The sequence below is a fragment of the Anolis sagrei genome, chromosome 5, assembly GCF_037176765.1.
Source record: "Anolis sagrei isolate rAnoSag1 chromosome 5, rAnoSag1.mat, whole genome shotgun sequence".
NCBI lineage: Eukaryota > Metazoa > Chordata > Lepidosauria > Squamata > Dactyloidae > Anolis > Anolis sagrei.
In genome coordinates this window covers 190,851,150-190,865,889 of record NC_090025.1, presented here as the reverse complement: position 1 = coordinate 190,865,889, position 14,740 = coordinate 190,851,150, and the positions used below count along the sequence as shown (strand labels likewise).

Below are 14,740 nucleotides of genomic sequence, written 5' to 3'. Positions count from 1 at the left end.
TGAAAACAACGTTTTCTGTGCTGATAATTGCACTTCCTGTGCAGGAATTCATACATTAAAGTATTATCTACATGCAGAAGATGCCATTTCCTGCACAGAAAATGCAGTTCTCAGCGCAGAAAATGTTGTATTCTATACAAAGCATTCCTGTGTGAATTTTATGCAGAATAAACCCTGAATTATAACATTTTCTGGAATTCATACATTAAAGTATTATCTACATGCAGAAGATGCCATTTCCTGCACAGAAAATGCAGTTCTACACTGTTGCTCTCCCTTAATCTAATCTGCTTGGCAGGGTTATTGTGAAAATACAACTTTTTAGTGGAAAGCAGAATATATAGTTATCACAGCCTGGTCTTTGGGGATAATATCAAAGATCAGGTTGTGATAACCGGCTTTAGCACAGCAGGTTAATCACCAGCTGCAGATGCAGTAAATCTTGCCAATCAAAAGGGTGACAGTTTGAAGCTGGGTCAGGGTGAGCTCCTGACCTTCAGCCCAGCTCCCCCACTCACCACACTGTGTGTAGATGAATAGGAATCATATTGTGGGGAGGTATTTTAGGCACGGCATTTTGGAAGAAAGTTTGCGAACAAAGAAAGCTCTTCGGCAAGGAGATGGAGCAACAGCACCCCCCTATGGCCGGAACCAATCACAGTCTCCAAAAGATGCCAAAGGATGAGAAAAAACCTAAATATACCTCTATCTGTTGTCCGTCTTGTCATTGTATAATTGGCATTGAACGTTTGCCGTATATGCATTCTGTGATCTACCCTGAGTCCCCTTTGAGGTGAGAAGGCGGAATATAAATACTGTAAAATAAATAAATAACTACAAAAATAATGAAATATCTCTGGAATATTTTTCTTCAACAAAAGCTATCTGCAGCTAGTGATTCAAGATGAGCCTTCTGTACAATGTCAGAAGCTATAATTTTATGTGAGAGTCAGTGTGATTTGAGTGCTAGAGTAGGGCTCTTGTGCGACCATGGCTCAATTACCCACTTAGCAATGGCTTTGGACAAGTCACTCTCTCTTAGCTTTAGAGAAAGGCAAACGCTGTGATGGTTTCATCACAGGATTGCCATATGTCAGAAATAACTTTAAGGCATGTAGAACAATGAGTTTAAAATGCAATCTATGTTCTTAAACTATATGGTAAAGTTTATTCCCAGACGGTAGTATTAATCAAGAAAGGAGATTCCATCTGAACATGAGGAAGAACTTCCTGACTGTGAGAGCCGTTCAGCAGTAGAACTCTCTGCCCCAGAGTGTGGTGGAGGCTCCTTCTTTGGAAGCTTTTAAACAGAGGCTGGATGGCCATCTATCAGGGGTGATTTGAATGCAATATTCCTGCTTCTTGGCAGGGGGTTGGACTGGATGGCCTATGAGGTCTCTTCCAACTCTTTGATTCTATGATTCTATCTACGCCATGCTCTTGCAAGCATGCTGAGTGTGATTTACGGCGTTTTGCCCAAGTAAATGTTAGTATTTCACTTGCTTATGAGGTGCTGCTGCTTTGGAAGCATGGGAAGGGCATCCTGAATGAGAAAAAGGGGTTGGGGAGCTGCAGCTACGTTCTGCACTGTACTAGATACATTATGTGAGGGATTGTTTTGTTGAAGAGTCCCAGAACTAGCCTTTCAAAAAAATGCAAGAACTGAAATGTTATAGGAGATGCTTTGCTGCAGTTCCCATTCTGCAGCACTGCTGGGAATATGGGATCTTGCAACTGTACAGATAAGGCGGCCAGCTGTCAGGCAGCCAGGATCAATCAGGGGAACCATTCATGGCCAGGACTTCCACAGTAGGCTATGCTCGCACAATCTGTTGTGACCTTGCAGCATAAGTTGAATTCAGAAAAGAGCCTTTCCTACGGATTACAATATGGCACCTTAATTGACTCCTTCCAGAACAGACAAGCCAAGATTTACTCTTCAAAGGCTGCCTTTGGTTTCTAGCTTTCCATTTTTTTCTTTAAGCTTGGAAAAGATTAAAAGGTAAAGGTCTTCCCCAGACATTAAGTCCAGTTGTGTCCGACTCTGGGCTGCCCTGAGTCCCTTTGGGGAGATGGTGGTAGGATATAAATAAAGTTTATTATTATTATTATTTATTATATCTCCGAAGAGCCAGAGTTGTGTGTAGACACCTCCAAAGTCATGTGGCTGGCGTGACCACATGAAGAGCCGTTACCTTCCTGCCAGAGTGATACCTATTGATCTACTCACATTTGCATGTTTTCGAACTGCTAGGTTGGCAGAAGCTGAGGCTAACAGCAGGAGCTCACCCTGCTCCCCAGATTCGAACCTGTGACCTTTCGGTCAGCAAGTTCATCAGCTCAGCAGTTTAACCCACTGCGCCACTGGGGGCTCCTAAGCTTGGAAAAGCTGCCCCTTTTTGGATAGAAGCTTCTAGAATCCCTCAGCAAAGCATGGTCACTGGCTAGACAGTCACGTTGGCTATGGGACTGTGGGAGCTGCCATCCTGGGGGCCAGGGAAGCTAATTTTGATCAAGACAATTTTAAACAGTCTTGAGACAAATATTTTTAATGTTTATGTATGCATATAATGAATTCATGTCCTGGCATTGAATGTTTGCTGTATAAATGCTGTGCTCCGCCCTGAGTCCCCTTTGGGCTGGGAAGGGCGGAATATAAATGTTTTAAATAAATAAATAAATAAATAAATAATTTTTCCAAGCTTCGATGCAAAGCCGTCAAGCCAGCAATAACAATGCTTCAAAGGCCAGGGTCGCTGTCCTAAATTGAATATTGTCACTTGATGGAAGGCAAAGAGGAAGGAAAGGGATTCCACGCGCTCAAACCTGCTTAGCAGAGGCAAGCCCAAAGATGACTCAGCCACAGATAAAAGCATATAGAGCAGTGTTTCTCAACCTGGGGTCGGGACCCCTGGAGGGGTCGTGAGGGGGTGTCAGAGGGGTCACCAAAGACCACCAGAAAACACAGTATTTTCTGTTGGTCATGGAGGGTTCTGTGTGGGAAGTTTGGCCCAATTCAATTGTTGGTAGGGTTCAGAATGCTCTTTGATTGTAGGTGAACTATAAATCCCAGCAACTACAACTCCCAAATGTCAAGGTCTATTTTCCCCAAAATCCACCAGCACTCATATTTGGGCATATTGAATATTTGTGCCAAGTTTGGTCTAGATCCATCATTGTTTGAGTCCACAGTGCTCTCTGGATATAGGTGAACTACAACTCCCAAACTCAAGGTCAATACCCACCAGACCCTTTCAGTATTTTCTGTTAGTCATGGGAGTTCTGCGTGCCAAGTTTGATTCAATTCCATCGTTGGTGGAGTTCAGAATGCTCTCTAATTGTAGGTGAACTATAAATCCCAGCAATTACAACTCCCACAGGGCAAAATCAATATCCTCTCCCAATCCACCAGTATTCAAATGTAGGTGTATTGGGTATTTGTGCCAAATTTGGTCCAGTGTATGAAAATACATCCTGCATATCAGATATTTGCATTTCTATTCATAAGAGTAGCAAAATGACAGTTATGAAGTAGCAATGAAACAAATTTTATGGTTGGGAGTCACGATAACATGAGGAAGCGTATTAAGGGGTCATGGCATTAGGAAGGTTGAGAACCACTGATATAGCGAGTGGAGGTTTCTCTCTTTCATTCTTGGAATCTGAAGGGAAGATTATTATGTTTTGGGGAGCTGAAGTTTGGATTTCTAGTTCTGAGAAAAATTAAAATGACGTTGTTTTCCTTGACTAGCTGCCCAGGAGTGAGAAGAAGGGCCTGAAATAACCCACGCCTGATGTGTTCCTTGCAAGGAGAGACCAGTCTACCATACACCACTACCCTTCAACCAGGATGACGTGGTAGAAGGTAATTTGTTTTGATTGATGCCTCCCTTCTTATGTGGCTAACACCACCGCACTGTGTCTGACGCATGAGAGCTTGAAACTGATCCCATGACGTTGCTGGGGATTTAAGACAGTGGCTTTTTTGGAAACAGCTGCAGAAGCAGCAATCCCCGATGATCTGAATCTGTACTCACCCAGAGTGGCAAGCGCGGAGCCAGACTTGAAGAGGGCTGAAGCGAGCAGCTGAAACTAGGAGGAAGAGGGGAAAAACAAGAGAGGAGTTTTTAGAGGAAAAAAAGTCTCAGTGTTCCTGGAAGAAAATAAAAGCTTCCTAATCAACAACAACGAAGCTGTTTGTTGTATAGGAAGAGCAGGGAGGTGGCCTTCCAAGACCTAATATGGCCAAATTGAGGATTCGCATTCTGCTGGAATGGAATCCGCTCTCTTCTGGTTTTACATCAGGTCTTTCCCAACCACATTCATTTATTAAGTTGTCACCTTGGCAATTCACAAAAGCCAAAGAGCCCTTTACCAAAACCACTGCGCCCTGTGAAATATCCTGGATCCAAAGACTGGATAGAAATACAGCAGCTGGTAGCATGGAACTATTTCTTCAACTAACAAAAAGCAAGAAAGGATCGTTCACTTTGGCATAAATCGAGAATCTGGCTCTCTGTAGAGTCTGGAATGAGTTGCTACACAAAACTTTTGGTGGATATCAGGCTTTCCTGATCCTCTGAGGAAGTCAGGGTAGGATTTTTTTTTTTTCGTATCAGGAGAAACTTGAGAAACTTCAAGTATCTTCTGGTGTGAGAGAATTGGCCGTCTGCAAGGATGTTGGCCAGGGGACGCCCGGATGTTTTACCATCCTATCAAAGGCTTCTCTCACGTCCCCACATGAGATGCTGAAGCTGACAGACAGAAGCTCACCTCACTCTGCTGACCTTTTAGTCTGCAGTCTTGCCAGCACAAGAATTTAACTCAATTTTATTTTTATCTACATTTTGTGCCAGCAGGACTGCTGACCAAAAGGCAAGTGGTTCTAATCCGGGGAGCAGGGTGAGCTTCCGACAGTCAGCTCCAGCTTCTCATGTGGGGACATGAGAGAAGCCTCCCACAGGATGGTAAAACATCCAGATATCCCCTGGGCAATGTCCTTGCAGATGGCCAATTCTCTCACACTAGAAGCACCTTGCAGTTTCTCAAGTCTCGCCTGACACAAAAAAAAGTCAGGACAGGATAGCATGGCATAAGGGAATCTTCCTTGCCAGCCAGGTCTTTCAAGATCAAAGTCAGAAAGGATTTCACAGGGTTAAAAAAAAACCTTACTTCTGCTTCAAATACAGACATTATGGCAGTGGTTCTCAACCTGTGGGTCCCCAGATGTTTTGGGCCTTCAACTCCCAGAAATCCTAACAGCTGGTAAACTGGCTGGGATTTTTGGGAGTTGTAGGCCAAAAATATCTGGGGACCCCAGGTTGAGAACCACTGCATTATGGAAATCAATGACAGAAGGGGTGGTGATGGTCACACACAGAGCTTTTTCAAAGTAGTTGGTTGAATAAACTCAGGAAGGATAGGACTAATTAAGAACAGGTAATCCAACCCCACTGCTTCAAGTCAGCCTGCATAATATTAAGACTCAGCAACTATTATAGATGGCTCTCTGGATTCTGCTTGAAAATATCTCATAAGATGAATCACTCCACTCCCGAGGAAGCATGCTCCATTGGTGAACACCTCTCACTTTTAGGAAGTTTCCAGGAAGATTTCCTTCCCTGCCATTTCTACCCATCGGTGATCTGGTTTTCAGGAATCTGAAGAACACTACCTTGTTGGTTCTTAATCTCCTCTTGACCAAACCAAACATTCCCAGATTTTTTCAATCATTCCTTATTCAATTTGGTCTCCAAACTTCTTGACACCATCATACTCTTCCCTGGATTTCTCTCTTAAGTTATATATGTCTTTCTCTCTTAAGTTATGTATGTCTTTCTCATAATGGCCAAGACCTCTGAATGTTGCTTGAGTAACAAATAACAGGATGCACCTTCTACCTCTTGTAACCTGCCGCTATGCTTCCATTAATGAAACCAAATGTCTCATTAGGTTTTTAGCTACAGCATGTTAATGCTGATTTACATCTACTTAAGAACTACTAGGACATATAAGTTCTTTCCACAAGTAATTCCCCCAAGCCAGTTCTCCCATATATCCGTATCTTTCAGCCTGGCAGGGAGACAAATAAATAGGCTTTGCTTCTGCTGTATCTCATTCTTATTTTGGGTAATGTTCCACCGAGGCTGCCTGGATCTTGATTCTGTCCTTTTTTGTATTCAATGATCATCTCAATTTTGTTTCTTTTCCAATTTAATAAAACTCCTAAGGCTGCATTCAGGCAATTTTAAGAAATACAGAGCAACACAAGGCCTAGAATAGAACACTGCAGCACTCCACTCAAGGTCTCATTCCGAATACTGAGCTACTAATTAACAACTGATGAGCAGGAGCACTCAACCAGCTGCAGACCCACTCAATGGTAGGTTGATGTAACCAAGATCAGTGAACTTGACTGACCTCTGCTTCGGTCATTACAGAGCAGCCTTACTTTAACACAATTCTCAGGTGTAGTCACTGTTAAACATGCAAATCCCACACTTGGCAATAACAGAAACAGTACGCAGTATTGAGGAGGTCCTTCTAATAAAAGTCAACTTCGGCCTCATTCCCAAGCTTTCACTTAAGGCACATGAAGTTCACCACGTATCTGGTCATAAGCTGTTCTGTCCAGTACATGCTGTTTGTTTCCCTTGGCATCCAGCACCCAAACAGTCAGAGCGGTTTTCATGCACTCTTGTAAGATAATTTTATTTTTATCTATCTATATATCTCTCCCTCTATTTATAAGCATTAATTGCCAATCAAGTTTTTCATTTGCAATGCAAGCCATTCAAAGGAAAGGCAAGCAGCTGCCAGTGAAATTACTATCATTTATTTGTACAGTGCCATCAGCTTACATTGCGCTCTATAAGAACAGTTTACAATTGTTGATCCGACAGTTTCCCTGCCTCCAGGCCTACAATCTAAAAAGGCATGAAGCAGAAAGAAAAAGGGAGAGCAGTCAGGGAGGGAATTAAGTCCAGGCGATGCTGGCTGCTCTTCTCTTCCTCCAAGGGCTGGGCAGTGGCAGGAGGGATGGAGGTAGGCCTAGGCATGATGGAGCTGTGCCTGCCTGTTCTCCTTCTCTCTCTGAGGTCGAGAGAGGGCTGGAGAGTGGCAGCTGGAATTAAAGAACCTTTCATCTGCTTCTGGAACTAGGTGTGATGAAGTTTTGTTTTCCTGCTCCTCTTTCCTTCTAGAGCTTACCTGTCCAAACGTATCTCCCTCTACGTTCCACCTTGAAATTTAAGATCTTCTGGGGAGGCCCTGTTCTCGGCCCTGCCTTTGGTGCAAACACGCTTGGCGGGGACGAGGGACAGAGCCTTCTCAGTGGTGGCCCCCCACCTGTGGAACTTGTTGTTGCTCAGTATGAGCCTGAGCCTGAGACTGAACTGTCTGGGCCTTATGCTGGGCCTTCTGAGCCTGACTTTCTGCTGGATGACGATGAGGCTGATGGGTTACAGATTTCTGAACGTGTTCCAGTTAGTGAGGCGGACGGGGTTGATAGTCTGTTCCCCAGAGAAAGGAATGTGCCTTTAGATAAAGATAGTGAAACTCCAACTGCAGGTGGAGACTCCTTTTGGTTCCCAGGGTGATCAGGCCCAGCTGTGCCAAGATAATGAGTTGTCCAGCCTTGAAGATAATAATGAATTAATGAGTAGACAGGATTCTTTACAATTAAGAGTTCACAGAAGCACACGCCTTGCCAGCAAACATGAAGCCAAAGGTCAACGCAATGCTTTCATGTCAGGGAAACTTATTTAATAATGTAGCTGACAGGCATTTTCTGTCAGTCCAATGTTGCTCTTTCCCTGTTAACTTCTGTGGAATTACCTTGGCTTTTGTGGAACGCTTCTGGCTTCTTTGGGACTTGGATTTTGATCCTGATTTTATCTGTCTACCATGGACTCTTGTTTGACCATTGCTAAGGGATTATGCTTCATGTTATTTGCCTTTGGCTCTTGGGAACTTTGCCTTTGCATTTAAGATTCTGTTTTGCCTATTGAACTTTTGCATCTTTATTTCTCTGTTTTGATTTTGCTTCTTCTCAATAAACTACAAAACCTACAGCTTTGGTGTGTGGTGGTGTCTTGAGCAAGGTGAAAACTACCCTGAGTTGCGACAGAACTTGCCCCCCAGTGAAATCAGGTCAACAACATCCCTCCTCGCCTTCAGGAGGAAATTGAAAATGCGGTTATGGGACCTTTGGGTAGCTGGCAGATAATTGACAAAGGTAATAATCAGAATGTTATGGAAAATGGACTATGGACAGGCTTCTGATTGTGTTGTGCTTGCTGAATTTGTTTCTACATAAGACTAGACAGCCAGTACTATTGCACTTTTCATTAATGCACTTTTTATTTTAAAACTAATTTTGAAATCAATTTACTGTGTTTTTATATATACTACAGTATGTATTATTTATATGTAATGGCATTGAATTGTGACAGATGTAAGCCGCCTTGAGTTCCTCCCTGGGGGTTGAGAAGGGCAGAGTACAAATGTTTGAAGTAAAAATAATAAATAGAGGCCATGGTAATATTGATAACTATTATTCCAGGCCACTGGTTGTTGCTCGATGGTTGTTTTTATATTGTGCTATGAATCTGTTTGTTTTATATTGTTTATGATGCTGTTTTACAAATTTTAATGTGTTATATTTCAACTATGTTGATCAGGCTTGTCCCCATGTAAGCTGCCACAAGTCCCTTCAGGGAGATAGAGGTGGGATACAAAAATAAAGATATTATTATAGATGCAAAGATGATGGAGGAAGGACCTTTCTGCCTCTCCCTCTGAGTCCACTTTCCATTGAGGAAACTGAAGAAAATTCCTCTGATGTCCAGTGAACCTTCCAGCAGACATCTTTTCCTACACCATAAAACTTTGGGGTGCAGTGGGATGATCACCCAGTTGAAGTCACTTCAGTTTTTTAAGATACCTTCCAGCACATAGAAAACTAGCACCTGAAAGAGAACTTTAGCAGCTTTCTTGATGGCATGATGCCTTCTTCCAGTAGCCAGCAGGGATACTTTACTACATGGCAATACAATCTAGAACATGTGTATATGTATGTATACATACACACACACAACATGCAGCATAAATATGCCAGGATAAACCTGCCTGCCTGTTCCTGCCTATCACAAACTGATGTTGCCAATTCCAATCACCCAAGGGCTAAAGCATCAATTCACCCTGCCTGTTAAATCTCAGTGGAGCAACGCCTTCTCCTTTACCAGAGTTAACTCTACTGAACTCTACATTTCATGGGCTCTAAGGACATTTTCATCAAATGCCATGATGCCAAGGGGGCTATCATAAAGGCCTGAAAACCCAGATCAGTCCAAATATTAGATACACATTTTGGGTCATCTTTCTCGTATATAAAACCATAATAAAAGTCCTCATTATTACCTCACAGTAGCTTTTTGAACATAAAATGTAAGAGAAGATTGGAAAGTGAAACCTGATACATAGCTTATTAAAAACGAACTAGGCAGCGGTGGATTAACATTCTTGAACTACCATTCAAAAACAAAGAGGAAGGACCTGATCTAAGTACAAGAAAATTAAAGGTTTCAGACGCCATATCATCCTATATTACACATTTATATTTTCCTATGAGTGTAATAGCATACAGTCCCTTTTAGGAAGAAAGGCAGGATATAAATCAAATAAATAAGTAACAATTCGCTGGCTAGAAACATGGAACCAGGTCTCCAGTACTTTGGTGGTCTGCTGCTTTACAGATGTGTAAACCGAGGACAACATCACGGTTGCTTCCAATTTCTCACAAGTCAATTCTTCCCTGTTCATGGCAATAGAGGGCAAAGTAGCCAATTCCCATCCCTGCCCATACCTCTTTTGTCTCCTCGGGGTCTGAGTGATCCACTGTGACAAACAAGTCATTCTGCAGGTACTTCAGGGCGTTCAGCGGGTCCGTTTGAGCCTTCTCTTCAAACCTGTAGAAACACACAAAATAAGGATTTAGTGTACAATTGATCTCAGCCATGAAAATAAATTATTTTTAAGAGCCATCTGTACTTATAGGAATGTAGATACTAGATTAGTAGAAAGGAAAACCCTTATTGATATCCTTTTGTTATGCAGTCTTCAGATAGGCCAGGAAATGGCACAAAGCAAACTCTTCAGGATAAAGAATTTAGCAGTTATATTATTAAGTAGTTGTGATTAAATATCTATATAATTTTATAACCCTTTCGTTGTTGTTTATTCATTCAGTTGCTTCCAACTCCTTATGACCTCATGGACCAGCCCACGCTAGAGCTCCCTGTCGGCCTTCACCACCCCCAGGGCAAGATCCATCCATCTTGCCCTTGGTCGGCCTTCTTCCTTTTTCCTTCCATTTTCCCCAGCATCATTGTCTTCTCTAAGCCTTCCTGTCTTCTCATGATGTGGCCAAAGTACTTCATCTTTGCCTCTAATACCCTTCCCTCCAGTGAGCAGCCAGGTATTATTTCCTCTATGGAGTATGGACTGGTTGGATCTTCTTGTGGTCCAAGGCACTCTGAATTTTCCTCCAAAACCACGGTCTATAATTCAGGCCCCCAAACATGCCCTCGACTTATATATGAAGTTGTCTTATACAGCTTTAGGTGAATGCAAACATTGTGAAAATATTCCATTCTATTTCTTATAAAATCCATTTATAGAGACATAATTTTCATACTTAATTCCATACTGAAGCAGCAAAGAAGTGAGCAGTTGGGCATTATTTCCTGAAGTATGGACTGGTTAGATCTTCTTGCGGTCCAAGGCACACTCAGAATTTTCCTCCAGCACTACAGTTCAAAAGCATCTATCTTCCTTCACTTAGCTTTCCTTATGGTCCAACTGTAGCATCCATAATTGCTACGGGAGAATATCATTGTTTTAACTTTGCGGACCTTAGTTGCCAGTGTGATGTCTCTACTCCACTATCTTATCGAGATTGGCCATTGCTTTCCTCCCAAGAAGTAAACATCTTCTGATTTCCCTAGTTTTAACTAATTCAGTTTTCCTTTCCCCTAGATAATCCATAGCAAACCTTCTCTAAGTGAAGAAAGCTTCACTTAGGGAAGGTTTGCTATGAGTTGGGGAGGGGTCTGCACTGGACCTCCATGGGATCTTGGAAGGCCATAGACTCCTAGTCATGAAACCTCCACCTCCGAAACTGCACTTTATTTTTGCTCAAAATAACATCTGGGCGGAGAGGGGACAGCTTCACCACATTCTTGCTCCAAAAATGCTCCACCACCGGTTTTGAAATACGAAATCAACTGAAGGTAAACATCCAATTCAACTTCTTTTTAATGTCTCTCGTAAAATAAGTATGATGATATAGGTTGCCATTTTTAACCAGAAATATCTTGAAACATTTTAGGTGTCTGGGTTTCTCTGGAGGCCTCAAGAATGACCCTGTGAGTTGCATACAACTAATGGGCCATTCTTTCCACATCCTTGACCCAGCGTCAACATCTTGAAGCAGTTTCCCTCCAAAGAAACACAATGTGCCTGATCAGAACGCTTTGCTCTGTAAATGTTTCCCTTGAGATATAAACCCAGAGAACTATGATGGAACTTTTTTTTCTCTCACAAAAGACAAAAGAAATACCAGTCTACTTTCTTTATGCTGCTGCTGTTGTTGTCGTGTGCTTTCAAGTCATTTCCAATCTATGGTGACCCTAAGGCGGCCCTATCACAGGGTTTTCTTGGCAGGATTTGCTCAGGAGAGGTTAGTTCCCGCCTTCTTGCTGGGCAACTGTAAGCCTGCCCTGTTGCTGGCATTTTCTTTTTATAAAGCAGATTATTATCAGCTATGAAACACTACTTGGCACTGACCAAATGACTGCCATTTCACAGAGTGCTCTTAGGCTGACTGCTGAGGTAGGCGGGACAGCCACAGAAAGCTCAAAAGCTCGACTGGAAAAACACTGGCTTGCCCACTTTAAAAAGGGGCTTTTAACAAGGTCCCACCCAGCCAAAGCCCAAGGCTGTTCTCTCTCTGAGCCACAGAAAAAAAGAGAGGCAAGAGACTTGGTGTTAGGAAGTAAAGAGATTAGGCCGGAGCAAAGACCTAGAGACAGAAGGAACTAGAGCTGACCCCACACTCTCACTGAGGTCAGAGGAACAGGACCGCTGCAAAAGTGAGAAAATGTGAATATCTCTAGGCTCCATATAACATATTTAAGACAAAAAGTGGCATATACAGTAATCTGTTAATAACACTACGTACACGATTTTTGTTCCTGGGTTATAAATGTCATGTCCTAATGGTTCTATCATAAAAACATGGAAAAAGTGTATGAAACTTTGTTTTTGTAGGACATCCTGCAGCACATTTTGTATAGTTTTTTCAATGAATATCTCATTGAGTCTCAACCAATTCAAAATAGTTTGTGGCAGCCACAAATACAAAGTTTCTGGAGTACAGCAGCTACTTTCAAAGTAAGTACCACACAATTAAACAGGAATAACACTTTCAAACCAATAACAACTTTTTTTTCAAATTTTGTTACCTAGTGTAATCAAATCTGTGAAAGTTGAACCCACAAATGTAGAGGGTCAACAGTTCAATGCTTTTTGTGCAAAGCACAGTGATAAAGAAGTCTGGTATTTCATAGAAATAATAATAATAATAATAATAATAATAATAATAATAACAACAACAACAACAACAACCGCATTGAGGAAAAACAACACGAAAAACTCAGCCATTATCAGGATCTCAAAATCAAACTGCAAAGGCTTTGGCATAAACCAGTACAGGTAGTCCCAGTGATCATTGGCACACTGGGTGCCGTGCCAAAAGATCTCAGCCGGCATTTGGAAACAATAAACATTGACAGAATCACGATATGTCAACTGCAAAAGGCCACCTGACTTGGATCTGCACGCATCATTTTAGGTAATTATAGGTAGGAGTCCACTTCTGTCTTCTCCTGGAGGTCCTCACCTGTGCTTCCTTATTAGGTATTTGCAATGACGAAGTAGGTATTCCTTGGACGGACGGCAGAGCTTCAAGGACCAGAAGTCATCCAGCCGCATCTTTGGAGAACAGGATTTGCCTGGATTCCCTCCAAACAAATAATGAACCTTGAAAGTGAAGAACGAAGATTTCTGATTAGCTCAACCAGGACGGTGAGACAAGGCACCCAAGGCTCCCTCCCAGGCATTACTCCAAGAGAAACCACCTGTCCTATGAACTGCCTCTTGTGGTGGATGCTCACCTGTTTGGACAGATGAGAAGGACAATTATGAGTAGGTTCCACTTATTTAAAATATGGAGAGGGACTGTAAGCAAAGTTTCTAAACAGTTGAGCTACTTCCTAAAAATCTTTTTACAGTGCTCAGTTTCACACTATCTTCCTATCCTCTAACTTTTTAAAAAGTATCAGCATTTGGAATATGATGAAGAAGGGTGCAGAAACCTGTCCCTATTCTTTCTGTAATATATGTGGCTCTGGTGCCAAATTTTCTGTTAAAGTATTAAAGCCCCAAAATAGGTCAATTTCATTAATTGAAATATATCTATAACAATAACCCTGCATTTCCCTACATCACATAAAGAATTACAAAGGATACTGCTGTTCCTGGAAAGGATGTACAGATGCAGACATAAATGAGCACAAGAGCGTAAGTAAAAACATACAACTTTTTCGTGTCATCCAAACAAGCAATTATAATCCATTCAGGCTCTGAGTGTGCTCTTTTTCAAAACATCCAACAAGAAATCGTCAACCTCTGCTAGATTACGTAGTTGTAACTGAATACTCAACTATCAGTGCTGAAACAGAAACTCTGTAGAGTCTGTAGGATTCCTCTTCATCACAGATTCAGAGAATTGGAAAAGACTCCAAGGGCCATTCAGGCCAACCCTATTCTGCAATGAAGGAATACACCATCAAAACACTCCTGGTAGATGCCCATCCAGCCTCTGCTTAAACACCCAGAGTATGAAACGATACCACACTCTCAAGCAACATATTCTACTACTGAACAGCTCTTATTATCGTGAAGTTTCAGTGTAATTCCTTTTCCTGCAATTTGAACCCATGGCTCCATGACCTAGTCTCTCTAGAGCAGCAGAAAACAAGCTTGCTCCTTCCACAATATCCTTTCAAATATTTAAACGTAGTAATCAAGTTTCCCTCTCAGCCTTATTTTCTCCAAGCAAAATACAAAAATTGGGACTCAAGGCAGGTAACAATGTGGCAGCTTTGTCCACCCAAGCATCAGGAGAGAAACCAGATTGTCCCACAAAACGGGAAGATGTTTGCTTCATGTTGCAGCTCATCCTCTTTAAAGTATGCAGTGGCAAAATGTTTCTTGCACTGGAGCTTTGGATCACTACCAGTGTGGCATATGATGGAAGAATGATGTGATGCCAGGAATACCCTGGCCACGCCAAGTGTTGCTTTTCTCCTCCTGGTATAGTTAACAAAACCACAGAGCACCCTGCCCCCAGATCTCACCTTGTGCAACTCATCGTACACAAGCTGGTGTGCAAAGCGTGGGCAGGGCTCCTCCTCTTGAAGGCTTTTGCTTGGATTCTCTTTGGCTGCTTGATCATTCTTATAGACACAAGACCTGAAATGGAAGATATACTGAAGCACTTCACGCCACCTGAAAGAATTACTAGCACTGTTCACTCATTAGCGCATTTTCACAAAGAAGGCCAGTATGGAAACAACTTAAATAATTACTACCACATGTATTTAGCTGGCTTGAACAC

General features: G+C 42.1%; 1 protein-coding gene across 1 annotated transcript in view; it reads right to left on the bottom strand.

Moving 5' to 3' along the window:
- Window positions 1-14,740, bottom strand: part of MKLN1 (muskelin 1) — a 116,848-nt gene that overhangs the window by 7,456 nt on the left and 94,652 nt on the right. Inside the window, exons 14-17 of the mRNA XM_067469347.1 lie at window positions 14,481-14,595; window positions 12,962-13,101; window positions 9,866-9,968; window positions 4,038-4,092 (exon numbers count right to left, since the gene is read on the bottom strand). Coding sequence (XP_067325448.1) covers window positions 4,038-4,092; window positions 9,866-9,968; window positions 12,962-13,101; window positions 14,481-14,595 — 413 coding nt within the window. The remainder of the gene's footprint in view (window positions 1-4,037; window positions 4,093-9,865; window positions 9,969-12,961; window positions 13,102-14,480; window positions 14,596-14,740) is intronic.